General features: G+C 33.6%; 1 protein-coding gene and 1 long non-coding RNA gene across 2 annotated transcripts in view; both read right to left on the reverse strand.

The window, feature by feature from the left end:
* LOC130449067 (zinc finger protein 395) overlaps positions 1-24,686 on the reverse strand; it is a 121,686-nt gene extending 97,000 nt beyond the window's left edge. The window contains exon 1 of the mRNA XM_056786720.1: positions 23,848-24,686. Within this exon, the coding sequence (XP_056642698.1) occupies positions 23,848-24,237 (390 nt within the window). The 5' untranslated portion in view covers positions 24,238-24,686. The remainder of the gene's footprint in view (positions 1-23,847) is intronic.
* On the reverse strand, positions 1,737-17,043 carry LOC130449068 (uncharacterized). The gene is made up of 3 exons (XR_008910410.1): positions 12,147-17,043; positions 7,850-7,894; positions 1,737-4,562 (listed from the first exon to the last, which is right to left on the reverse strand). It is a non-coding gene; the product is annotated as an uncharacterized LOC130449068 (long non-coding RNA).
* Positions 24,687-26,912: the final 2,226 nt, after the last annotated feature.

Below are 26,912 nucleotides of genomic sequence, written 5' to 3' on the forward strand. Positions count from 1 at the left end.
AAAGTCTCAAGAGACATCCAGGTCCAGAGTGACATTATTGTATATCAAAGTATGTTACGTTGGAGGAAAATTGTAGTTACGATCTCTGCGTAAATTAAAACTATGATACGAAGGCAGCTCAGGAACTTTATCGAGCAAAAAAAAGATAATCTTCTGGATCCAACAAGTCTCATCCGATCATTTTCTATTGATTGAGTTTCTAAAATCATATTTCTTGTGTCCAAAAGCGTCCAGAGAGATCCAAATTCAAATTGACTTTGTTTATACGATATCTAGCGATCTAAAGATCACATCTGCATCCGACATGTGTCATTCGATCATTTTGAGGTCTTAAAAATCTGGTTCTTGAGTCCAAAAGTCTCAAGAGACATCCAGGTTCAGAGTGACATTATTGTATATCAAAGTATGTTACGTTGGAGGAAAATTGTAGTTACGATCTCTGCGTAAATTAAAACTATGATACGAAGGCAGCTCAGGAACTTTATCGAGCAAAAAAAGATAATCTTCTGGATCCAACAAGTCTCATCCGATCATTTTCTATTGATTGAGTTTCTAAAATCATATTTCTTGTGTCCAAAAGCGTCCAGAGAGATCCAAATTCAAATTGACTTTGTTTATACGATATCTAGCGATCTAAAGATCACATCTGCATCCGACATGTGTCATTCGATCATTTTGAGGTCTTAAAAATCTGGTTCTTGAGTCCAAAAGTCTCAAGAGACATCCAGGTCCAGAGTGACATTATTGTATATCAAAGTATGTTACGTTGGAGGAAAATTGTAGTTACGATCTCTGCGTAAATTAAAACTATGATACGAAGGCAGCTCAGGAACTTTATCGAGCAAAAAAAGATAATCTTCTGGATCCAACAAGTCTCATCCGATCATTTTCTATTGATTGAGTTTCTAAAATCATATTTCTTGTGTCCAAAAGCGTCCAGAGAGATCCAAATTCAAATTGACTTTGTTTATACGATATCTAGCGATCTAAAGATCACATCTGCATCCGACATGTGTCATTCGATCATTTTGAGGTCTTAAAAATCTGGTTCTTGAGTCCAAAAGTCTCAAGAGACATCCAGGTCCAGAGTGACATTATTGTATATCAAAGTATGTTACGTTGGAGGAAAATTGTAGTTACGATCTCTGCGTAAATTAAAACTATGATACGAAGGCAGCTCAGGAACTTTATCGAGCAAAAAAAGATAATCTTCTGGATCCAACAAGTCTCATCCGATCATTTTCTATTGATTGAGTTTCTAAAATCATATTTCTTGTGTCCAAAAGCGTCCAGAGAGATCCAAATTCAAATTGACTTTGTTTATACGATATCTAGCGGTCTAAAGATCACATCTGCATCCGACATGTGTCATTCGATCATTTTGAGGTCTTAAAAATCTGGTTCTTGAGTCCAAAAGTCTCAAGAGACATCCAGGTTCAGAGTGACATTATTGTATATCAAAGTATGTTACGTTGGAGGAAAATTGTAGTTACGATCTGTGCGTAAATTAAATTAAATTTTCTATTGATCGATTAGTTGAAAATATGTTTCTTGAGACCTAAAGTCTCAAGAAGTGTCCAGTTTTAGAGTGAAATTGTTGAACATTAAGATATATTACGTTAGATGAAAATTGTGCTTTCTTACGATCTACACGCATCCTTTTGGCACTCTTCAGTTCAAAAGATGATACTTTATCTAACAATCAATAAATCACATCTGGATCCAACTAGTCCCACATAATCTTTTTCTATAGATTGAGTGTCGAAACTTCTCAAGAGGCATCCAGATTTAGATTATCGTTGATTGAACGACAAAAGCGTTTATCTTAGATGAAATAAAAAAAAATAGCTGGACTAATCAATATTTATTTTGAACAATTTTTGTGTTAAGTAAATTTGTAATAGTCCGGTTTACATTTGTTTTTTGAATCACGTACCTTGACTATTATTTACTTGCCTTGGCTTTTACGTCTTAACGCTTACCGTTGCGACCCAATTATGAAGTGACTTCTGTGTAACGGCACCTGTAACTTGACTCTAACTGTTCATTCTCGTTTATTTTTTTATGAATCATAAACACACGGTTTGCCTTCGCAAATTTCCAAACCGAACGGAAACCATACAAGTGATAAGAGATGTATACGTAATTAAGAAAGATATTATTTATGTTGATTATAAATAAATTAGTTTCTAGATATTTTAATAAGTTTTGATAAGAATACCTTTCGATATAAAAAATTTTCTATATATTACATTGTTTCCTGTAAACATCGCGTTAAGGTTAGTGCAATATTTTACGCTTGTTTTCTCCAAACTCCAATATATTTACGATATTTTTCGTTATTTTCTTACTCGTCAATCTTGAGTTTAACTAATTCATAAATTGTTTTTATTTTAGGTCTCTTTTAACACTTTAACAACCGTATGAGCCTGCTAGTGCACAATTAATTCAGTCATACTTCGTTGTAAAATCAAATTATAACGAGAGCTACGGTTCTTATATAGATTTGGGGTCTCGTATACACTGTGACCCAAAGGATCTACCCCTTTCTTGCTATGATACAGCAAGTGTTTACAGCAGATCCATCAATCCCACTCCTTCTAAAACGGCTAGGATGCCAGAGATCTTCGTCTTCTATTTCATCCACTCCAAAGTGTCACGTTTCCAGATAATACGGATAGAGGTTTCAACAAAACCTGCACGCCGCATTATCTGCTAGTCCTAGCGTCTTCAGGTGTGTGTTGAGGCGATAAAACTCGTGTTAGTATTCGTGGATTTTTCTGGTTATAGTTTCCCAGAAGAATCTTTGCTTGTATCAACTTCTGTAGGTTGTCCAGTGCTTTTTCTATTCTTCTGTAGCTGATACCATAGAAGGATTTGGGTTCCAAGCTTTAGCAAGCTTATTAGCTATTTTATTTCACTCCTCTCCGGTGTCTCCCGGAATCCAATTTTATTTTTCTTGCTTAGCCGTTTGATGTTTCTAAGCAATTCCAAACGAATTTTCATTATATGATATTGGAGCTTAGAGCTCTAATTGATTGGACAGGATGATGATCTTCTGATTGCGATAGTTCCTCTCTAGATTGAGCTAAGTACATTTTTCAACAAACTATATGAATACTACGACCTTTGAGGTTTTTGGTCGTTTTTGAGTTGCACATTCGCAGATTTTGTACTATATTTTGTTGGAATCATTAGCACATCTCGTTTGTCTTTCCATTTCAATACCTCAATTCCTCTATCCATTTATCTGGCCAAACTTTCACCAATCTTCAATTTTTTCGTTGTATCCTTTTCGGGATTAACTTTTCTGTTGGAGCGGAGCGTACCCAGAAGATGAGTTTTCCTATCTAATAATCAATTTGCTACATCAACTGAAGTTACAGTTATTAGTGATAATTGTTCGACCTGAATTTGGAAATTTCATGTCTATCAACTGGAGGACACAGTATCTGGGACTATGTAATTTCTGCATAATGAATCTTTATTTCAATATCGATGGAGAAGGCTTCTGGTCCAGAGCCATGTACCCAATAAGACCTTCAATCTCACTCGTCGGTGTGTCCAGACGAACTACCAAGGATATTTATTAATTGAGCAGCGTATTTATTTGTTTATCTTCAACCATAACTGGTTTCATGAATTCTGAATTAAGAAAATATTGGAAAACCTGATAAGGTCTACCTATCATAGCACCAAATAGCAGTAAATTTTGATCTATAAAATAAGCGACTTAATCTTTCTAACTTTACAGACGTATTCTTTTATATTTGTTTGAATTTTGAATTGACTAGCTAGTCACCGATCCATAGACCAAAATAGCTTCGTATACAAAGTGGGTCTTAAGGAAAATTGGGGACTATGAACAAACTAAAAGAGAATTGACGCTTCTTTGATTTGAACTTTCAAAAGATACAATTTTTTAATTAATTGGTGACATTTATAGACGATAAAAAGTAACAGATTCATTTATTATTACGGAAATTAAATATAAACATGGAAAATCGTTCCAAATATAAATTTTATATAGTGTTGACATAAGACATTATATAGTATGTAATGAAAGCGATGAAAAGCGCGTTCCGCCGATAGATTGGACTAGAAAAGAGTGCCTGGATTTTCGGAATTAGGTCATATAGAACTAGGTCAGCGTTGACCGAGGATAAACAAAGGATTAGGGTGAGGCATGCAAAAATAACGGGATTAAATACCAAAAACTTTTTTTTACTGTTCTGATCTTTATTTAATATCATACTAGCTGACCCGGCAAACGTTGTTCTGCCATATAAACTATATATTTACAAAATATTTTTCTAAAATAACTAACTTACTACAAGTGTATAGGGATGGACTTTTACTTTATTAAAGTAACGAATATATTTCGAATTAAAATTCTTGATAGCTGTCTAGACATCAAAAATATTTATTCATATTTCATAGTTATCCAATAACCACTTTGAAATGTTCTACATCAGACTCATACTGGACTTGTTGACATTGTTGGTCAATCCTTCTACGCTGTTTACTAGGAATCTGTGCGTTTCTCTTTGTTCTAATCGTCTCTGTTGTGAGAAAATGTGACTCAATATTGTATTCTTATATTTATTAAACACGTTTCTGTTTTAATTTAAAACTATTTACAAAAAATGTTAAGTACAATATGTACAGGTACGGTAATGGCCGTTGTTAGCGGGAGTTCACAACACGTGTTTATTTACATGAGAGTAAAAATTGTCTTTTTAGTTATTAATAGATAATTATTGCACTGGAACTTAATGATAAATTTACGATGAGAGTAAAATTAACATGAAAATTGCACGGAAAAATTAAAAAGATACGTATAACAGTCACTGCTTAGATGGATACAAAAAGGAGATTGAAATTATAAATAAGAATTTTTCGTAATATAATTATTATATATGGACACAAAATTTCATGACAATCGCTCAAGCCGTTTCGGAGGAGTTCGAAAAACTTTAATTTTATAAAATCTAATTGGATCAAAATCAATCTTTATGTTGTGTTTATTCAGAAGTTTATTTGAAGTATCGACATTTAGAATTTGACTGCTACGTGTGTGTTATTTCTGGTCTAAACTATCTAAGGAGGAAAAAAGGCAACAAAAGTAGGAATGAAGGAAAAATTCAACACTAATATACTTTGTGGACAACCTGAAAGTACAAAGGAGGGTTGTCTGAATACAGTGCAATCTGCATCTTCATTTAAGCTTCTGGTTGAATAACAACGATCGTTTGGGGCGACCAAAAACTGTATTGACATCATGGAAAAAGTTCACAAAATGATAGTGAACGACTGTGGGTTTAAGTTGGTTTATTCAGACGAATGTTGATGTCTTTAAAAATTGCACACAAGCAAGTGGACATAAAGAGATATACATCCGAATAAACTGGGTTAGGGCAGAGATAAATAGCAGAGTTTAAAAAATTTTTATCAAACTAATTGTTTTTGGAGGCTGTAAATGATATGAAACTCAAAAACTGATACGATTGAAGAAGAGAAAATTTAGAAATTGGACAATATTGCGAGGATGGTACGACGTACACACGAAATGAAATTTTCATTTGTCAAACGCGACCGATGTTTGGTTTTTAAGACGTTTATGGTCGATTCAAATTATAATTTCTTCATTCATATATCAAAAATTGACTATTTTTACAAATACTTCATCAATGTTGACATTTTCATTAGATGGAAATATAAAATTGAGTCTAATTAAGTCATCGAATCTTATTTCGAATTCTTCAAACAAAACATTCAAGTCTTCGATGAAATCTTCGTAGTCTCGGTTTGGATTACGGATGCACTCCATCTTTTGATAAAATTAATCATTTAGAAGACAGTTTTGGACAAACTTGGACTTGAAAAAGTTTAATTTACTAGTATATGAGTTGGAAAAATCCATTTTCCCTCAAATTCAGAATTAAAAAGTGACTTTCGTGACACAAAAATAGTTGGATCGAGGAAAGGGTTTTACGTCGAAATTGGAAAACTCATTTTTCTTGTCAAATTCAAGTAGGAAAATTTGTTTCTTGACTAAAATGAACTTGGAGGTTCCTTTTTTGTTCAAATTCGGCTTGGAAAAGCTTTTTTTTAATCAAATCAATAATAGGAAAATGATTTCCGTGACAAAAAAATACTTGTACTGGAAAAAAAATTTCACGTCAAAATAGGATTTTGAAAATTCATTTTTCCTACTAAATTTAACTAGGAAAATTTGTTTTTTGGCTAAAATGGATTCAGAAATTCCTTTTTTGGTAACATTAGACTTTGAAAAGCCTTTTTTTGATCAAATTAAATTAAGAGTGGGATTTTGACGAGAAAATCATTTCTTGTCAGAATATGATTTGGAAAACTCATTCTTTTCACTGAAGTTAAGTAGAAAAATTCGTTTTTTTTTGGCAAAATTGGTGTAGGAAAATCCTTTTCGATCAAATTGAACTTGGGAGATCCAAAAAAATTGCTTTAGAAAACCTTGTTTTTGAAGTTTCTCAATGCTTGTTTTCTTAATTGAAACGCATACTTTTTCATCGTTTCTTTGAAAGTTAAAATCGCGCTCATAAAGTCTGTTAACATTATTTTCTTCAATTTTGGTTCAAGTCGTTAAGTTTTGGAGTGATATCGCAGAGAAAAGTTAGTTTTTTGAGCCGTTTCTCATCTCCGTACTTGAATTGTTAATATTCGAGATCCTATAGATTACGAATGCTTTATTATTTTAATACTGTCTCATTCATACAAATAGACTATAGGAATTAGAACAAGCACCGTACTATTTTTTTTTTTTTTTTAATAAAAAAATACTAAAAAATAATAATGACTGAGTTGCGTTGTGGTCCAAATTAATGAGAAACACTGTAAATCATTAGAATTATTAGTTATGGCATGTAGGAATGTAGAAATCGTTTCTAACATCCTAATTACCGACTAACTAAACAATGGACGAATGGACGGTAACCAAGATGGTGGCTTTATTATTAATTTCTACGATTGTTTACTTTTACTAACAATTACTGAATGAGGTTAACCACGAATTATGTTCACCTGTTAGAAAACAACATGTATGCAACAACAAGACTTTCACGTACACTTTCCCTCTCACTTTCACGGATAAAATCAGTCTATTGATTAAAAAAGTGATTGTATAGAGGTGGAGAGTTACAACTGTAACGGTTATCTAACTATATACATTTTTATTATTGCACGAGCTGTTCGTCGTAAAAAAATGTCGTTATAGTTCTTGCAGAATGTTTACTCCCTGTATAAAATTCGGTAAACATCTAACAAGCCGTCAGTCCACGTGGACTCATCATCTTCACTGTTTACCAATGAAAACATCGAATCGTAAACATAAATACTTTTCCATTGGCCGAAGCTGTCGGAAGGCATGTGTACACAATTTATTTGAAAGATTCTTGCTAGTCAGTCTGCGATAAGCAGTGGCGTGGCCAGGTTAGATTTATTTAATAAATTTCTTTAAATAAATAGAAATATGACGTTCTTTAGATCATGAGCGAATGGCAAGACAATGAAATTGCACAGTGTAGTGAGAATAATGACAGGTATGAATTTAATTATAAAGATTTAGATATACAAACACAGCAAGTTTTTGCTGAATTAATAAATTTTCCATTTGGGGTTACTTTGGATCATTTACAGAAGCGAAAAACATGTAAAAAAAAACTGAAATAAGTTGATGAAGCTACTAAAGATTTTATACGTAGGACAATAATTGTGACATTACAAGTAATACTGCAGATTATCCAGAATAAAATTATACCAGTCACCAACTCGAAGATAGTGGATAATCATAATTTTTTATGAGGTTACGTACCTTTTACTGTTGTTACTTATCATGTTTATTTCGGTTGATATTTACCTGAAACAAGTGAGAAAAATATTTTCAAAAATTTGTAATCGAACAGACTCTAACAAATGATTTAGTTTCGACTCCAGATTATATCATGTTGTGACAAAACTGATAATTTTTAAAAACTAATAATTGTTGTCTTTCTCCTCAAATTAGTGATGAACGATAGTGGTTTTGGTCTGGCATTTTTTGCCAGACCCAGACCAAGATCAAGTATGAAAGACCAAGACTAAGATCGAGCCTGAAAGATCAATACCGAGCTTGAAAGACCAAGTCCAAGCCTGAAAGACCAAGACCAAGATCGAGTCTGAAAGACCAAGACCAAGATCGAGTCTGAAAGACCAAGACCAAGATCGAGCCTGAAAGACCAAGACCAAGATCGAGCCTGAAAGATCAAACCGAGCCTGAAAGACCAAGACCAAGATCGAGTCTGAAAGACCAAGACCAAGATCGAGCCTGAAAGACCAAATTCAAGATCGAGCCTGAAAGACCAAGACCAAGATCGAGCCTGAGAGATCAATACCGAGCCTGAGAGACCAAGATCGAGTCTGAAAGATCAATACCGAGCCTGAAAGACCAACTCCGAGCCTGAAAAACCAAGACCAGGATCGAGTCTGAAAGACCAAGACCAAGATCGAGTCTGAAAGATCAAACCGAGCCTGAAAGACCAAGACCAAGTCCGAGCCTGAAAGACCAAGACCAAGATCGAGCCTGAAAGACCAGGATCGAGCTTGAAAGAAAAGAAAAGCCGGTCTTGGTCTTACATTTGCTCATCAATACCTCAAATTAGGAGTTTGCGTCTGATAAAAATCCTTTTTCTGTAAGTGAATATTTGAGATTTGGAAACAGAAAAAAGTTACTGGGAGCGAGATCTGTTGACTACGGTGGGTTATTGAGTAACAATTACCGAAATTTTTATTTTATTGTAATTGTTATTAACGTTATCAAGAAACGATGTTTATTATTTTACCCAGTGTTTTACCAGCAGCAGGCTCCTTATTTTGCAACGAGTTTCATCCTACTCGATTTTTTTTTTATTTCAAAAATTATCCACCCAGGACTTGACTTCTTAAGTTATCTAGGCGGTACACCAGAGTTCCACGTGAGAATCTACGGTAGTCTGGCAGAAAATGGGGGTCCACAATCATAAGCGGGGGTCCATGAAAATTTATTTAGTTTCGATAGTGAAGAACTAAAATGTTAACTCAACTTTTTTTCGAAAACTATTAATTCGTCATTAAAACTCAGAGATTTGGAAATTGGTAGTAATGTAGCTGCTGGGATCCACAGGTTTCAGCAAAATTGTGTGATCTAAGAAACAATAAAGTTTGGGAACCAATGGACTACACAAGCGACAAATTCTTCAGGCGAGAGAAGCTTTTCTTGTTTAATAAGAATGAAATTTTGATAGAACTAATTTGATAATGATATTGGAAAGTGGCTAATATACTGTTAAGTTGTGACATCTTCAGGACGAGGTTCAACAGTTCAGAGATGTAAGACGATCTAAGAGAATGATTTACAAGTTATCTCGACAAATTTTGGGTCCTAAAACAATATAATTATTTATTCGTAAGAAATTTTCGTTCGATTTAATCATTTTTAATAGGACAATTACGAAATTGTTATTTGTTTTCGTTGAAAGGAATTTTTGGAAACTATTATAAATACCGACCTTATTTTAACGGAATCAGAACGTGTTGGTCTAAATAATATACAAGTCCACCCACGTGACTAAAATTCAATAATTCGTTAAAGAAAATGTCATTTTCGATTATCTAATTAATGAAATCGTGTTAGTGGGTCAAATAGAGGAACTCATTCCATTAAAAGGAAGGAATACCAACGACGAAGATTAGATTTTACTGACCGTAAAAAATATACGAGGAGAATTTGAAATATATGACGTATACTGTTAGCTAATGTTTATTTTTGAAGATTTAGAATGATTTAAATCGAACATTCTAAAGATACTAATGATGATAAAACATATAAATACAGGAATGTCAATGAAAGTTGTTTAGGAACTGTTACCCTCTAATAATTTAACTTGTGAAGGGGTAAAAGGCTGCTGGAATTGCATATTTCTATTTATACCCACTAAACCCCCTTTGCACCAAAATGTACTACTTCATTAGACTAATTGGACTTGTTGTGGTCGTTCTTTATGTAAAAAGCAAGCATAAGAAGGTAAACCCTATAATATATTAGTAGTTCGAGTGGTACCTAGCCACGTGGAGGTTCCTGTGGATATTAATCTTGAACTTCTGTAGGTTGTAACGCTCGGGAAAGACGTGTCTTGGTAGCTGATTCCACAAGCTTGCACTTCTCCAAAGAAGGTTGACGTTTTCGGGCCTGCACGCGTGCTCATGAGCCACATCTGCTTGTCGAGTAAGTCTTGCAAATACATCACCACATAGGTGGTAAGTTCATCAGCTCGGAAGAGCATCTACCTTTCTTCTAAGCTGTTCAAGTTTCTGGTAAACTCTGGATCGCTTATAATTGCTCTCGTCTGCTTGGAATCAAGCATCTTCAGGGTACGCTTGGGAGCCGAACTCCAAATGTGCTAATAATACTCGAAATATGGGCGAATCTGGGCCTTGTAGAAGATTAGAAGCTCTCGAGTAGATCCTTGGTATACAGTAAAAAGACAGTAGGTTTCAAGACGCTTCCTTAAGGAACACGAGCCGTATGATCTTAATTTATTTGGAAGGTTGGCATGCCAAACTATGTTAAAAGCCTTCGAAATGTCCAGTTAAGTTTACCATATTTTTCTATAGGTTCATGCATAAACCGGAGATGTAGTTCAAGAGATCCTCGGTTGATCTAAGTTTACGAAAACCATATTCATGGTCGCTGATCATATTAGCAGACTCAAAATTTGTTGGTTAACGCCTTTCTTCATAACCTTGGCAATAGCTAGGACTAAAACAGTCAGATGGTAGTTTTTGGGAACCGTCTTTTTTCCTTTTTTTTTTTTGGTATGGGTTGAATCCCAGCAAGTTTCCAGTCTAGAAGAAAGAGACTTCTTTTATATGATAGGAAAAAGAGTTTGAATAGCGGACTTGTCAGTTTAACTGCGCATTTTTTTAATACGATTGGTGGTATTCCATCGGTCTATCAATTAAATCTTCCAGTTTTTGATTGATTAACTTTGTTACGATATAATATAGGTTTTTCCACGCTTTTTCGCTCGTTTTTACGATCACAAGAGTTTGTTATTAATTTTTTTTAAAAATTTGGAGATGGAAAACATCACATCTATTTGAGGGCATTTTTATTTTATATTAGAGAGTAGCAAATGTGCTGGAAAAATCTGTAAAAACGGTATGTTGCGTTGAAAAAATGAACGGAAATAATCCACCCGGACATCTCGATTAAAACTAAAAACATAAGATGGATCTGAGGGAACCAAAATGTCGGTACGAAATACTTTATATAACAAAGTAAATAAACATGTTTTCAACACTTAGATTTAATTAAAATTAAGGAAAATGAAGATAACACATCACAGTGTATCTATAGAATGTGATTTTTCACTGTGGTATATCTTAGGAAACTGTTAATTTGAAAATTTATCATAGTGATTCTGATTAATGAAAGTTTCAGAATATAAAAAAATCTGCATATTTTTACCAAGTTGGAATTTCTGGTAATATTCATACTGAACACACTGTTTACACCAACATTCAAGAATATAGTGTCTAACGCGCGTTTTGATAACCAAGTTATCGTCTTCAGAGACTTTGGAGTTTACCTTCAGTCTCTGAAGACGATAACTTGGTTATCGAAACGCACGACAGACACTGTAATTTTGAGTGTTGGTGTAAACAGTGTGTTCAGTATGAATATTTTTAATTTGAATGTGATAAATTAGAGCTTCTATATGTGCTGACTATCGTTCAAGTTGAGTACTATATTTAAATGTTTACTAATTTGTGGTTCGCATGAATTTTGATAGACTTAAAGAAAATTTGAAACGTCAAAATTTATGTTCCTTTTAAAAACTATCAACAAAAACTAATTTTAAAACAGAAGAGACCTGAAATCAAAAACATTTAGATGCATAAAAATTTTTAATACAATCAATTAGGAAAAATTTAATCCTGAAAAAGCGATAATAGAATTGAATATTACAGCACTAATTATATGATAGAAGAACCAGCAGATTATTTAAATTTTCCATTTTAAACTCGCTTTAAACACCAAAAGTTTTCGCGTCAACAAATAAAATGATAGAGAAAAAATATTTTCGTCTTACCGAATATATAAGATGATAATTAAAACTATTTCACTGAAAAATCTTTACAAACCGGCTATGGACCCGAACTATCGCATGCAATAAATCAAATCATGTAGGAACTGTTTAAATGAACTCCCTAGTCGTTTCCATTAGTTGGAAACTCCGAAACGGCCGATGTGCGATGCAGTTCCAAGAGCACGTGTTGCCCAAAAAAGTAGGTCACTGATCGATATCGAAAATGAGGTCGCACACGCTTCGCCCCGGGTTTCTAGGGCGACCCATTTCAAAGATGCGTCGTTTTTCCCTAACGTAAATCCAACGTAAAATCGAAATTCCGCTAATGTGCGCACTGAGACAATTTGATTTATTGTGAAAAATATTTGATGGGAGTTGTCAAAAATTCAATATGTAGAAACGTCATTAATTCGTTCAAAGTTGTAATAAATAGCGTAGTTTCGACACAAAATGGAGAATTGTTGACATTAATTTGACAAGTTCGTAAATTAATGAAACATTTACGAGTTTCTTTCATATTTTTTAGCCTTTTTTTCTATTCTCCTAACCATTTTATAAGGCAGAGACCGTTTCATCTGAAGGCAAGGTCATAACGTCGGTTTTTTGGGATGCGCGCGAGATAATTTTCATTTTGACCATCTTGAAAAAGTAAAAACTATCAACGACGAGTATTATGCGAACTTATTGCAATGTTTGAGCGAAAAAATCAAACAAAACCGGTTTTGTTTCATCAAATCGTTGCACCAGCTTACACATCAGTTAATGCAATGGCCAAAATTAAGAAATTTAAGTTCGAATACACCCTATTCGCCATATTTAGCACCATCGGATTATTTTCTGTTCGCAGACTTGAAAAAATAGACCCTTTGGTCAAAGATTTTTCAATAATGAAGAGGTGATGTCGGCAAATAAATCGTTGGATGATTTATAGGTAGGATAAGAGACTTTTTTTTTGAGAAAGATGTGTTGCAGTTAGCCCCGATATAGGAATTGCTCCTCTGGATGGCTGGAGTTGTACTATTCTAGCTGAAAAGGACGAAAAGCCATCAACCAAAGGCCAGAAGAGGACGAGTTAAGTAAAAACGGTTCTTCTCGGTTTGGGGATATATTTTGAATTTTTTTTGTGCTTTTATTTGTTTTTTCGTTTATTTTTAATTTAAATAAGGTGCAGCTGCATTATTCCCTATCGTCGGCCATATTGAACATCGTTGGGAAAAAACTTTTTGGGTTTTTTTCTGTTGGGCCAGGTACTTCTGAGACCATCCTCGTATAATATTCACATGTTACTGCGTTTTACAATTCGTATAATTTCAATTTTATGCTAATTTCCGAATAAACTTAACCTCAATCTCACCGAATTTCACTTATAGCATGTCGTCGTTCTTATTTGATTAAAACTAATTAAGTTTAATTAGTTAAATACCTATTCGATGGAAAAAGCGATTCACTCTCGCTTATTGTTTACTCGTCCTCACCTACGCCATAACATCGCTAACCTTCTAGATTGTGTAATGTATTTCAGTTACATAAATTTTATTTTCTAAACGCCAACCTAGAATAAGTGATTGCAGCATCATTCGTCCGGATTTGATGTACGCTTTAGAGACGACATGTTAATAATATTTAAATGGCTTTTAATTCTATTTGCAAAATGTCAGTTGGTGCGACAAGAATCGTGAGGTCGGTTGAGAGATTTCTTGCTAAATAAAATGAAACTGGCAATTTAAAAATAACGATTCACGTCAACTTGACCCTATAACATCATTTAAACACAAATTACGAAATACAAACGTTTGTTTTTATACATTTTGAAGTGAATTTTTTTTGTTTCCATCAGTAAAATTTCAAATTTTACTGAAATATTTACTGAATTTTCGACACTTCTCTGATAACAACAACAAAATAAGTTGTATACGAGGTCTGGGTAATAAATAACGAGACTGGTTACGAAAAATGGTTTTATTATAAAAATTATTCTACATTCGAATGCTCCCTTTCAATATAATCCCCTACCTTCGCCATACACCTTTCCATACGTTTTTTCCATTGCTCGAAGCACTTCTGGAAGTCTTCTTTGGCGAGTGCCTTTAGGAGCTCGGGTTTACCGCTTCCATCGACTCAAATCGAGTCCATTCAAAGCAGATTTTATCTTCGGAAACAAGAAAAAGTCGCACGGTCCCAAATCTGGTGAGTACGGTGGGTGTTCGAGCTTCACAGACTCAAAAACACGCGCACGAGAGATAAAATTGTCCCCATAGGCTTCTGGCAAGAATTTATAGCACTCTGGCGGAGTTTTTTTCAATTTAACGAGAAACTTGAGATTGATACGTTGCTAATGATTTTCGTTATAAATGGCACGAGAAAAAACACGTTCGTTTCAAACAGCTACTGCTCAAATATTATAATAGTGACGGAAACGTGTTTTGGGACGTGCGTGGACAAGATATCTAGATACCCAACGCCCTCTTGGCGCGCAGTCTCGTTATTTAATAGCCAGACCTCGTAGATGGGAAGTTCAGTCCCTTCGGTATTTCATTCTTTAGAGCTGAAGATGGTAAAACAAACGGTTCCCAGATATTTTAATTGTACAGATCATATGGTTCGTTTTTTCCGTTTCATCGTTAAATTTTGTTGCAAGTACCGAAAACAAATTCTTAAAAAAAAAACAGAGCAGCTCTGATCGTTCAGTTTTAAATGTCTATATCTCATTAGCGACCATGGACGGTTTTTTTTCACAATTCAATGCTGCACTCGAACTGGCGAGGTAGTATAGGGCTCTACATTTGATTTTTTCATCAAATTTACGTTTTGTCGCGTTTATTTCTTGAATGACAAGAACTACAAAAAAAAAGTGAACAACAAACTTGTAGAATATTCAATTTTCTACGAAAAAAGTCCTCAACACCAAGTCGGTTAAATCAATATTTCCGGAGATATTTAATGATAAAGTTTTTGTAATTTCAAATTTTTATATAGAGCTGGTCCTATCCGGATTACAAACGTGTTTCGTATTTTGAGCTGCTTCCAAGGAAGCAAACGATCAATTCTGATCAATAATTAATAAAATTGGATGAAGTAAACAAAGAAAAACGGTCAGAATTGTCGAATCGGAAATGCAAAGCCTCACACATATTTGGGGAACACTCGTGGAAAACTATTGGAGCTTGGCTGGGAGGTGATGCCACTTAATAGGAAAAATAGGAAAGTATCGAGAAAAACGCGTAGTATCATGTATTTTCTCATGGAGATTCCGAAAATCACGTCAGTTTTTGAGTTTGAGCAATGGTTTTCGTGAAAATTCTATTTTCTCCTCTTGACTCACCCCCTGCCATCTGTCCGATTTGATTGGTGAAGTTATTATAAAAAAAGTATTTTATTAAACATAACATATTGAATTTCAGCATTTAATTAATCTCCTAAGCCTTTTTTTCATAAATAAAATCCCTTTTTGTAGTATTTTTAAAATTTATTTAACAATACTGAGGGAGATACAAGACTTTTGATATTTTTGCACCAAGTATATAATTAAATTTTCCTAAACTGTTCTTTTAACAAAGAACGTTGAATATTTATGCTGTTCACGCAATCGCTAATTCAAATTTAAAAATGGGCTCAACCGCTATTAGTGACCTTATTATTCTATCGTGGCTCGCAAGATAAAATTTTCAATTTCCTGTATAACTATCAACTTTTGACCTTAATACTCGATTTAGCCTTGCGCACTTACGCAGAAGAATGTAATTTAACACACCCATAGTACTATAAAGACGCAGTCGGAAACAAATACTTAATACAGCCAATTCAACGCTAGTAATGTTACAGCCACGTATTTTGATTGACTGTTTATACGTACATATATAAATTAGAAAATCGTTAGATTTATTCGAAAAATCTCGAAAAAAATGCGGCCCACCTCTCGTTGTTTAATAAACCAAAATGTGTAAACGTTGTAGTACAGTTAGTTTATTACCTTATATAAGAATAAAATTTATGAATTGAAATTGAAACAAAATGCTTACCGCTAAGGTATATAATGTTAATGAAACAATCTTTTAGATCTTGTACAGTTCCAGGGTTCCTGAAGTAAACTTTTTCTTTTGAATATCCCCCCAAAAAATAAGTCAAACTGTATCAAATCACGTGATTATGGCTGCCAATTTATATCACTATGACACGATATATCAAGGCTATCAAATTTCCCGCAAAATAATTTTTTTCTTTGGCTGTGTGACAAGTGACATCGTCCTGTTCGAACCAAATAGTTTCCAGCTGTATATCCTCAATTTCTTGCCACAAAAAATAGTTATCATCAATCCCATATGCTTGATCGACCTCATCTTTGAATAAGTTATGTCACCTGGCATCAATCAGTTGCTGCTGGTAGCTTTTCAATCATTCGTGGATGTCCATGGTGCAATTCTGCTAATTATCTAATACGATATCACTGCAGATGATTTTCTCCGTAAGGTTTAACCAAATAAAGGTCGGTAAATGTCAGTTTATTAACCTTCTAAGCGTCTTTATTCAAAATTCTTCTCAGTGTTATTGGGTGAAGGTTGGCGGCTGTTCTACCTCACTATCGGAAGCAATATCTAGCAATGTTTTATGCAGAATTATTTGATTTCAACGCCCGTTTTCATAAAAGGCTTCAACAGTATTGACGAGCTGATCAATTATATACATTTACATTGAATTTAGTGAAGTTTAGTGAAAAACTTAAGGAGTCAATCGGATTTTTCAAGTCGATTCATTTAGATGAAACCTAGGTTCACTATCACACTTCTGAAACGGAAATACACCAAGTTAGTAGATTACTAAAGGCAAATTAGCTCTGAAAAAGGTTTCGTAGGTTGGAAAAGTGATGATAGTTTTTCAGGAGAGTCATGGGATTGAGTCGCATTAGGACAACCACAGTTTTTGAAGAATTACGCATTTCGGATGAAAATTTAGTCATATGTCCATGAGAACACCGCACCTTCTCACCCTTCGGCTCCCAATGACTTCTCCTTTTTGATAAGCATTCAGAATTTACCTTTTTGAATATGATTTGAGGAAGAAACTGTTAGAAGCATGGAGCTTTGCCCCTAAATGGGAACAAAACACCAAAATAGTCATAAACGCCACCAAAAATAACGTTTTCCAAAGGAGTTGCAGTAGCCTAACAAAGCAAAACAGATTGAAAGGACAATTACAATGTCCTTTCGAAAACTGATCAGGCTTGAACCTTTTGATGTCACATGGCAAACTGTGAGACTTGCCCAAGTGTTTGAACCTCTTACAGATGACGTGGTCTGCAGCTCCAGCGACATTCTGAGTCTTCCGTGACGTCCATAGTGTCGAGATGGCGTCTAAGATGACCCTAACCGGTTAAAAGGTCTGTCACCAATCGAATTATATAGGACAGTTGTTTGATAACCGAGTCTGTCTTATCTCCGCAGAACCTCCCTCTCAATCAGATCTTTGAGAGATGTAATAGCCACACTTAAGACTAAATCAAGGGGATATTTGTGGATTTACTAATCCCAATCTGGCGAGCGCGTCCACTTCGTTGTTATCGTTGTTGTCCGAGTGACCTGGCACCCAAACTCACCAATTCTTGTAGGACTCGTTACAGATTTTAGCACAAGCCCAATGTATATTATTTCAGCCGTTTTGTCTTTGCTTTAGAGACTATAGTATGTTTCCTAAACAAGAAAAATCCGCTTATTGTGAAGTGTCATTCGCAGAAGTCTGCTATGACCAAGCTATCCATCCTAGAACCGTCTGTGCACCAGGAGGCTTCATAAATTTTAATTATTCTTACAAAATATCGATGAGTATCGATTATTTTTTAACGTGGTAAAATCGTACACTAGCAGCGAATTCCCAACTAAAATCGATTGTGATATAACCTCGAAATAAACAAAATAACACCCGCATGTGAAGAAGTTGTTCAAAATGTTAGAGGACAGTTAGAGGTCAAAGTTTATCGTTATTTAGAAAATAATTAGCACCCTGTATGCCATCGATAAACAAATACAAGCTGTAACGTCTCCATAATAAATAAACTACTTTCTAATATCCCCCAATCGTTTAATTTGTTTATTTATTTAAGCAACAAACTTGAAGCCCCTACGTGCATGTCACTGATTATTATACAGCTTCGGCTTCACTAATGGCGTCGAGAGAAAGGCAATGTACAGATACAATCGACCTCAGAGCAGGTTGAGTGTGTATATTTAAGTATAAGTACGTTTGTTTCACAATGTTATCACAACGTTCACTATACGCTACGGATACATAACCTATATTTAAGTGGGACGAGCGAATTAATCTCGATTTACTTGCATTTTCAAGTATCTAATGTCTTAAAAGTGTCCTGAGTACCTCTCTTATATAAACGAATACGTAAACGGTTAATTCTTACTATTAACTTTACCTACTTTTTAATCTTCTTTAATATTACGATTCAATAAAAAGTGATACACGGTTCTGAACCCAAGATCCAAAAAATAAATTTTAACGTGTGAACGCTGACACGCATCGTTCGTTTTGACATCGAAACCCCGATATTTTTTCGAATTTTCTTTCACTATTGCGAAGGATACTTAATGAGGAACCTATTAACAAAAAATTCTCGTGAAATTTTTTTTTCAAAGTCCAAACAATGCGCTTAAGTCCGTGGGTGTCTGAAACATTTTTTCAAATCTATATCTACACGCGTATTTTTCTACGTTGTAAAAAATATTTACATGACAATTTTTTGTTGTAATAATTAAATATTTTTTTTTACTTTTTGAGTTCAAAAAACTACTACAAAAATCAAATTAGACACCTGTCCAGTTATATATCAACTTTGCAATTCACGCAGGTCTAACTTAAGATAATTTAGCACCTCGATTATATAAAAAAAAAACTTATTGCTGCAGCTCGTGCTTTTCCGTATCAAATTCTGGAAATATTGAAAAGCTATGTCCTTCACTGATGGTAGAATTTTATAATTTTTAGTCCAGGTGTCATGGATAGTGTTCAAATTTTCCGTAGTGCTTTCCCTAGTTTAGTCATCTCCCATTTGAGCTCCTTTATGGTTTTTTTTTGTTTCAGAGGATAGATTATGTAAAAAAAATGATGCTGAATATTCTACGATCGTGCCCGTTATGCTCAGAAGAGTACAGCTGCTATTTTTTCATATCAAACAGATGGCACCAGTGAAATCATAACTTCTAACTATAACTTATATAGCTCGCTTATTTTAAAAAAGAAGAATTTGTTAGTTTCCGCATCAAATGTTAAGTTTTCCAAAAAATCCTATTTTCACGAATTTTCCGTCTATAATAATTTTTATCCGTACTACAAATTTGTATAGTGATATTTTTCAAAAACCAACTTACTCCAAGTTCAACCCTGTATATTTCACATAAATATGAAATGAAGGAATTTAAAAAAAGGAGTCACTTAGATACTCGTTTTCTCAATTGATTCATGTGAAAAATAAATCGATATCTCAAATGGTTTCGGAAATATAAAATTGTTTATACAAGCATGTCAAATTTTTTTTGAATTTTTGAAAATAGTTGAAAATATACCTTTATTGCGAAAATAAGCAAAAAATCGTAGGATATTATGTATTTTTGTCCAAAAAATCTAAAAATCTTGTTAGTTTTAGGATCACACATATAGTTTTCCAGAAAACCAAATTTCGTGAATTTTCCTTAATTTTCCGCCTATTATAATTTTCTCTCCGAACATCTGATACCTTCTTCGAACTACTCGTATCAAAAAAACCCTTTCTACAGAAATGTAGCAGAATTTGATACAATTTTTTTTTGTATTTAGAACAAAGAAGTCCCCTTTGAAATCTGAAATTTTATTTCAAAACTTCTGAATATTATTTTATGTAACTCACTTTGTATAATCACGGAAAAGCTGTTGTATTTTTTCAATGATAGTATCAACGCTTTTCTTTCGATTTTCTTGTATTACAACGTTGCCATTTCACAACTGTAGAAACTATGAATATATATATATAGGCCTATTTTTCAACAACCAATGTACTCCAAGTTCAACCCTGTATATTTCACATAAATATGGAATTAAAATATTTAATAAAAGAAGATACTTAGACACTCGTTTTCTCAATTGATTCATGTGAAAAATAAATCGATATCTCAAATGGTTTCGGAAATATAAAATTGTTTATACAAGCATGTCAAATTTTTTTTGAATTTTTGAAAATAGTTGAAAATATACCTTTATTGCGAAAATAAGCAAAAAATCGTAGGATATTATGTATTTTTGTCCAAAAAATCTAAAAATCTTGTTAGTTTTAGGATCACACATATAGTTTTCCAGAAAACCAATTTTCGTAAATTTTCCTTAATTTTCCGCCTATTATAATTTTCTCTCCGAACATCTGATACCTTCTTCGAACTACTCGTATCAAAAAAAACCTTTCTACAGAAATGTAGCAGAATTTGATACAATTTTTTTTTTGTATTTAGAACAAAGAAGTCCCCTTTGAAATCTGAAATTTTATTTCAAAACTTCTGAATATTATTTTATGTAACTCACTTTGTATAATCACGGAAAAGCTGTTGTATTTTTTCAATGATAGTATCAACGCTTTTCTTTCGATTTTCTTGTATTACAACGTTGCCATTTCACAACTGTAGAAACTATGAATATATATATATATATAGGCCTATTTTTCAACAACCAATGTACTCCAAGTTCAACCCTGTATATTTCACATAAATATGGAATTAAAATATTTAATAAAAGAAGATACTTAGACACTCGTTTTCTCAATTGATTCATGTGAAAAATAAATGGATAACTCAAATGGCTTCGGAAATATAGAATTTTTTATACAAGCACGTCAAATTTTTTTTTTTAAATTTTCGAATTTTTTCACATAATAGTTGAAAATATCCAAAAAATCATAGCATATGATGTATTTTCATGAATTTTCCTTAATTTTTCGCCTTTCTATAGAAATTTTTTTATGTTTAGAATAAACTTCACGTTATATAACTCGCTCTGTTTGATCACGAAGAAGCTGTTGTATTTTTTCAATGATAGTATCAACGTTTTTCTTCCGATTTTCTTGTATTACAACGTTGCCATTTTATAACTGTAGAAACTATAAAATTATGTAGTGCTATTAAAAAAAAATATCATTTTTAAAGCTGTGCACACTAAACTTAAATCAAAATACGGACCTGTTCAAATATATACGAACTTCACACAGGTCGACAGGCAGTGTTGCCAGAGCTAGTACAATTGTACAATTTTAGTACATTTTAGTACATTTGTGTATTTTATACACAATCTATAACATTTTTGGAAAAAAAAATTAATTTAAACTTATGTTTATACATCTTTCTATAATTTTATTAAATTTGTTTGAAGTTGGTACAATCTAGTACATTTTCTAGTTCAATTTTTACATTCAGCTTTTAAATTGTGGCAACACTGGTCGACAGGTCTTAGAGGGTTCAGTCATTTACGATACCGAATAATGCACGGCCTTTATTCAACGTGAAATATATCAAGATATCGAAAATGGAACCAAGAAAATACTCAATTTATATCCATCAACAAGACGTACGATTAATATAAACTCGACTTCCTACTATTAAGATACAATGTATTTAATTTATAACTTTCAATTTCAATTACCAATTAGATGAGACTGTTATCAGGAAGAACGTTTACATAAAATATTTTCGAATGTTTATTGATGGAGTAGGCGTTGAGCAGGCGCGGCGTTGTCGTTACGTCGGGTCAACATATTTAACAGGAATTTGTGTCAAATCGTGTTTTGATGACCGCGATATCAAGTCAAGAAATTAATTTGTTGTAACAGTTTAGATATATATACAAACGTTGTTTTTCGTCTTCTGGCAACCAACACAAACGACAAGATAAATTTTATTGATTTTGCCTTTGAATTTCGACGATGTAAATTAATTTTGATTTGTATTAAATTTGTACAATGTGTCAACAGTACATACGATGGTTGTTTGAAAAGTTTCCGACTTCGACCTGAAGATATCCGCACATATTAATAAAGTTGGGAAATATATTTATGCAGCAGCCATTTTCTTAATCGTATAAATGAAACTATGTGAAGATGAGTAAAGTATGGACCTTCCAAGTCCCAAAATATGTCTAGCCACATGTCTAGCGAGGTAGCCGAATAGTTGGATATTGAATTCCCTGTGGATGTACAGAAGGACTCTCTAATGGTAACGTGGAGCTCGTGGATGAGCCTCTTGGACGAGAGCACTCGTGTAACCGCCATAAAAATCACTCACAACGCTGCCGTAAACACCGTCCATTTTGTATTTGATTTTAGTTGACGTTAATCCTTTTATAGTCAAAAATTTCATAACCAAATTTTTCTATTGTTCTATCGATGAACTTAAATTAAAAAAAATTATCTATTTCGAGAATTTCTAATATTATTGTTTATTTTTTTCGTGATAATTTGTCTGGATTTTGGTCTATGGAAATTAGTTCCAAATAACGTGTAAAAATTAACGTTTCCACCTCTATATATGTAAAGTCATATTTTGATAAAAACCGACGTCAATTATTACGTATTTTTGAACATAATATCACCCGGTATATATTTTTCATAAAACTAAATCAAATAATATTTATATTTATTGTCATTAAGAAAATATTCTTGGAAATTTCCAAATACTGATTTCAAAATAGTGTGCACCCGCACGCGATGCTATTTGACCTTAAACCAGTAGAAACCGTTTATTGGGTAAGTAGGCAATTGATCAATACAGCATAAATTACTGATAATCGAAAACTTTTGTTTGTAAATCTACAATCGTTGCGTCGGTAATTAAAGAAAGTCAAAACGATAAGACAAAAACTAAAACCCAATTTGCACTAACGAAAATTAACTAAATACAAATAGTAGGTAATATTTTAATCAATATCACATCTACATATTCATATAACCAAACAAAAGTAGGTAACACCAAAAAATCGACCCTGAACGGTATTCTGTTTTGTTTATACGAATGACGTCACAAGGATGCAATTACCAATTAGGAAGGTAGAGGTTCCGTATCTGCGCACGATCAGACCTACACAACACAAATCTGTAGCCGTGTTGCCAGATCGATAATCATATCACTCCATACGCGAATTCCTTTGTTTGAAATCAATTCAATTTATACTTATATATTTATATTAAATTAAACGTTTAACATCGTTTCTAATATTCAAATTTATATTTTTAGTAATTGGATTCGTACGAAATATAATAGTAACAAAAAAGTGCTTGACTATCAGATTTAAAAATAAAATTTATACTTGAAAACATTTCTTCTTATTCTTTTTATTTTATTTTAAAAATATTTACCAAGATTTGTATTTAATGCAAGAAGGTTCGATATTTTGAAATATCTAAGGATTTTATCGGACGTTTCAGCACCGGCAACATTGGATATCTCGATAACGCCAGCCAAACTGTAGGCGATTTAGTAAAAAAATAATATTGTGTAAAACTAAGAAGGATCGTAAACTTTTTATATTCATTTGTTCTTATTAGTACGAATATAAACAAAGTTTTATAACATTATTTAATAATTAAAAAAAAAATTGAATATTTCAATTCCGACAAGTATTAATTAGCCGGTTAAACGAAATAGCCGTGGTTAAATCGGTGACGTCAGAATATTCACTAGTTTAATCTTACCTCTGTGCCTGGTGGTTGAATTCTAATAATAACATCATCAGTTTCGGCATGATGTTGAAGCACTTCACCAGAATTTTCTCTGCCGTTATAAGTGACGAAACATTTTTGTCCCGGTACCAATTCTAACCCGAGTACCGATTGGAAGCCGGGTCCGATAAGTTCGCTTTCGTGGAATTCGCAACTTGTTCTACCCAAATTGCCTTGTCGTGAATCGAAACGGACCGTATAACGCGTGTTCGGTGTTAAATTAATGCAATTGTTGTTTTCTAAAAAATTTGCCGGTGTTTTGACGGCTTGAATTACTCCCGAATAATATTTTCCGTCTTCTCCTGGAGCACAAACGCGAGTTCCGATAATAGAACGCTTTGCTAAACGCTTTCCCGTCGACATTTTCACGAATTTTAACAAAAACGACGATACAATTAAAAAAACTTTAACTACAAGTCCTTTTAAAATTTTTCACAATACAACGTCATCAGTAAAATACTGTCTCCTAACTAACAATTTGTGCACCGATTGTTGATGATATTTAAAACACTTTACATATCCATCTATAACTGATATTTTGTTATAATCAGTAATGCACATACTTATTAGAGAATAAAATTGACACGCTGAGCCTTGCGCTACCACAAACAGTTATAGAACAACTAACTACACCAGCCGGCCGGCTACAGTGAGCGGACTAACAACAGCTGATTAAAGCGAGTTAACTTTCGCATTCGTCTCCCTCTACATTGAGATTTAGAGCGAGACGGTAAATGAACAGTAAGTCGCTGTATATACTCGAACAAGCCCGGACCCAGCTGATGATAACAACAAATGCACGTGACGGAATCGCAGCTAAGCAATTGGTAGGAACGAATGACCTAGTTAGAGCTATTGGCGAGAGCGTGGGGATAGAGGTCAAATTGTTAGGTAGGTATTAGGACGTTGCCACTTGTATAATTTTTTCTGTATATCATTTAATAGTTTAACAATTTATTCGTTCACCGTTTTATTGTGTTTTCTTAATTTTTTTTGTTGTTATAATCGTTGAATCAGTTTAAAAATTTATATCATTCTAACGCTTATGTATTAAGTAATAAAAAATGCGCAATGAATTAGTTTCGAAATTGAAAGTCACGAAATATTCCGTAAATTCATGTCAGTTTAAATAATATCGTTTTTATTCATAAAATAGGAATGCAACGGTGATGTTGATGTGAAAAATAGGTGATAAAAATAATATTTGCAGAATTTTTAGATATCTTAAAGGATGATTAAACTTGTTTATTTGGTTATCAAAATCAAAACTTTACAAGTACAAGTTAATTAGCTTGTACTCGAAAAAATCCGAGTTTGCAATTACACAATTTGAAACATTAACATAAAACTAATATTAAAAATAGAGGGAGCGTCACTTCCGTTCCAGAACCAGCCTAGAGTATCTACTAGTATGTTCTGGCCATACCAAGCATTCCTCGAAGATATGCAAAGAGTATTTGAATGAATTAAAGAAGAATAATGTACTGAAAGTAATGATTTGGTCGTCATAATCGCCCGACATCAACCCGATTGAGTTTTTGTGGGACAAATTAGGCAAGAATGTCAGAAAGCAGTGTCAAACTTCCATTTGGAATATCCTAAAAAGCGAACGGAACCATACGATGAATTTTGCACTGAAATTAGGTAGTGGAAAACTTTAGAACTTCCCACGTGCTTCTCTTAATTAATTATTGTGGCTAAATTTGGATTTTTGGGTACCAATAGAACATTAGGTACGAAAATTGTATTTGAGAAAATGTTTCGAGTTTGTAATAGATTTGAGGTGTTCAAATTGTGTCGCGAAATTTATGATCCATTACCAACGAAGCAACGTGAATCAAAGAATGTAAATAACGAATCAGATACCTAAAAATCAAATTTTTGACGCCATAAAAAACTCTATAACAAATCCAATTCGTAATACCATAATTTATAAATGCTTTCACTCGCTTGAATCGAAGGTCTTTCGAAGTGAAATACTTCAAAGTCTTGTAATAATTAAGAATGCAGAATACTAGTTGTACCTCTTTATAAATTAGAAACTAAAACTTCATACTGACACACTTATGAAATTCCAAGCATAATTCGCAAGGTCCTGTAATGTAACTCTCTCTTTTTATTACCATCTCGCTCTTTAGCGGAACTCTAGAGATGATGAAATATGGAACTAACAGAGAAGGGACTAATATAACCTATAAAATTTGTTTTTTTCATGTAGCCCTCTCATAATGGCAGGATAAAACATTTTAACGTCTCCAACGTGATGTTGACTAACAAAATCAATTACTTCAGTGTTAATATACCTCCCAGAATCTACAGTTTTCCTCCTTACTCGATCCACATAAGCTCTGAATATCTCTCTTGTCGAAATCGCATACCAGACCAGAACTTTATCTGAAAATATATCAGGGCACCTTCTATATCGTTCGTATAAAAACTTTGATTCCCGAATTGGCAAGTGTGAAGTAGTTTTCATCGTCCATGACTCTGACCACAGCATCTTTGTATGCGTGTTAATTATATTACGTCTTTTGCCTTTCTTACCAGTCTACTGTTTCTTGGGTAAAAATTCTCGGTTTTAGAAGGTGCAAACATTGGGATCAGACAAAATTTTGTGCGAATACCTGTGGGCTTAAAGTTTCCGCAAACTCAAACCCAATCACAAACCTAATCAGATCAGTCAAAGATAAAATATCCAATAAACAACGTGCATGGAATGAAATCAAAACGTTGGGTAGATAAACTAACATAATTCCGATATTTTCCCCAATAGTTCTGAAACTGGGATTCTTCAAGTTCAATTTTACAATCACGGTTGATGATAGCCAGAGATTACATTCAACTTGTTCATCCACTTGTTTCCGATGCCACATCGGCCGGATCTAGTGCCAACAATAACAACTCTTCTAAAACCTCCAGAGAAGTCGAACTCCACTTATTCATTACCCCTCTCGTCAAAAATATACTTCCCACACACGCCAGAAAGGCAAAACCCAGATCCAGGCGACAAGTTCTCCAGTTAGCTCAAGACCAGCAGT

Source organism: Diorhabda sublineata, chromosome 9 (genome assembly GCF_026230105.1).
Source record: "Diorhabda sublineata isolate icDioSubl1.1 chromosome 9, icDioSubl1.1, whole genome shotgun sequence".
Lineage (NCBI taxonomy): Eukaryota > Metazoa > Arthropoda > Insecta > Coleoptera > Chrysomelidae > Diorhabda > Diorhabda sublineata.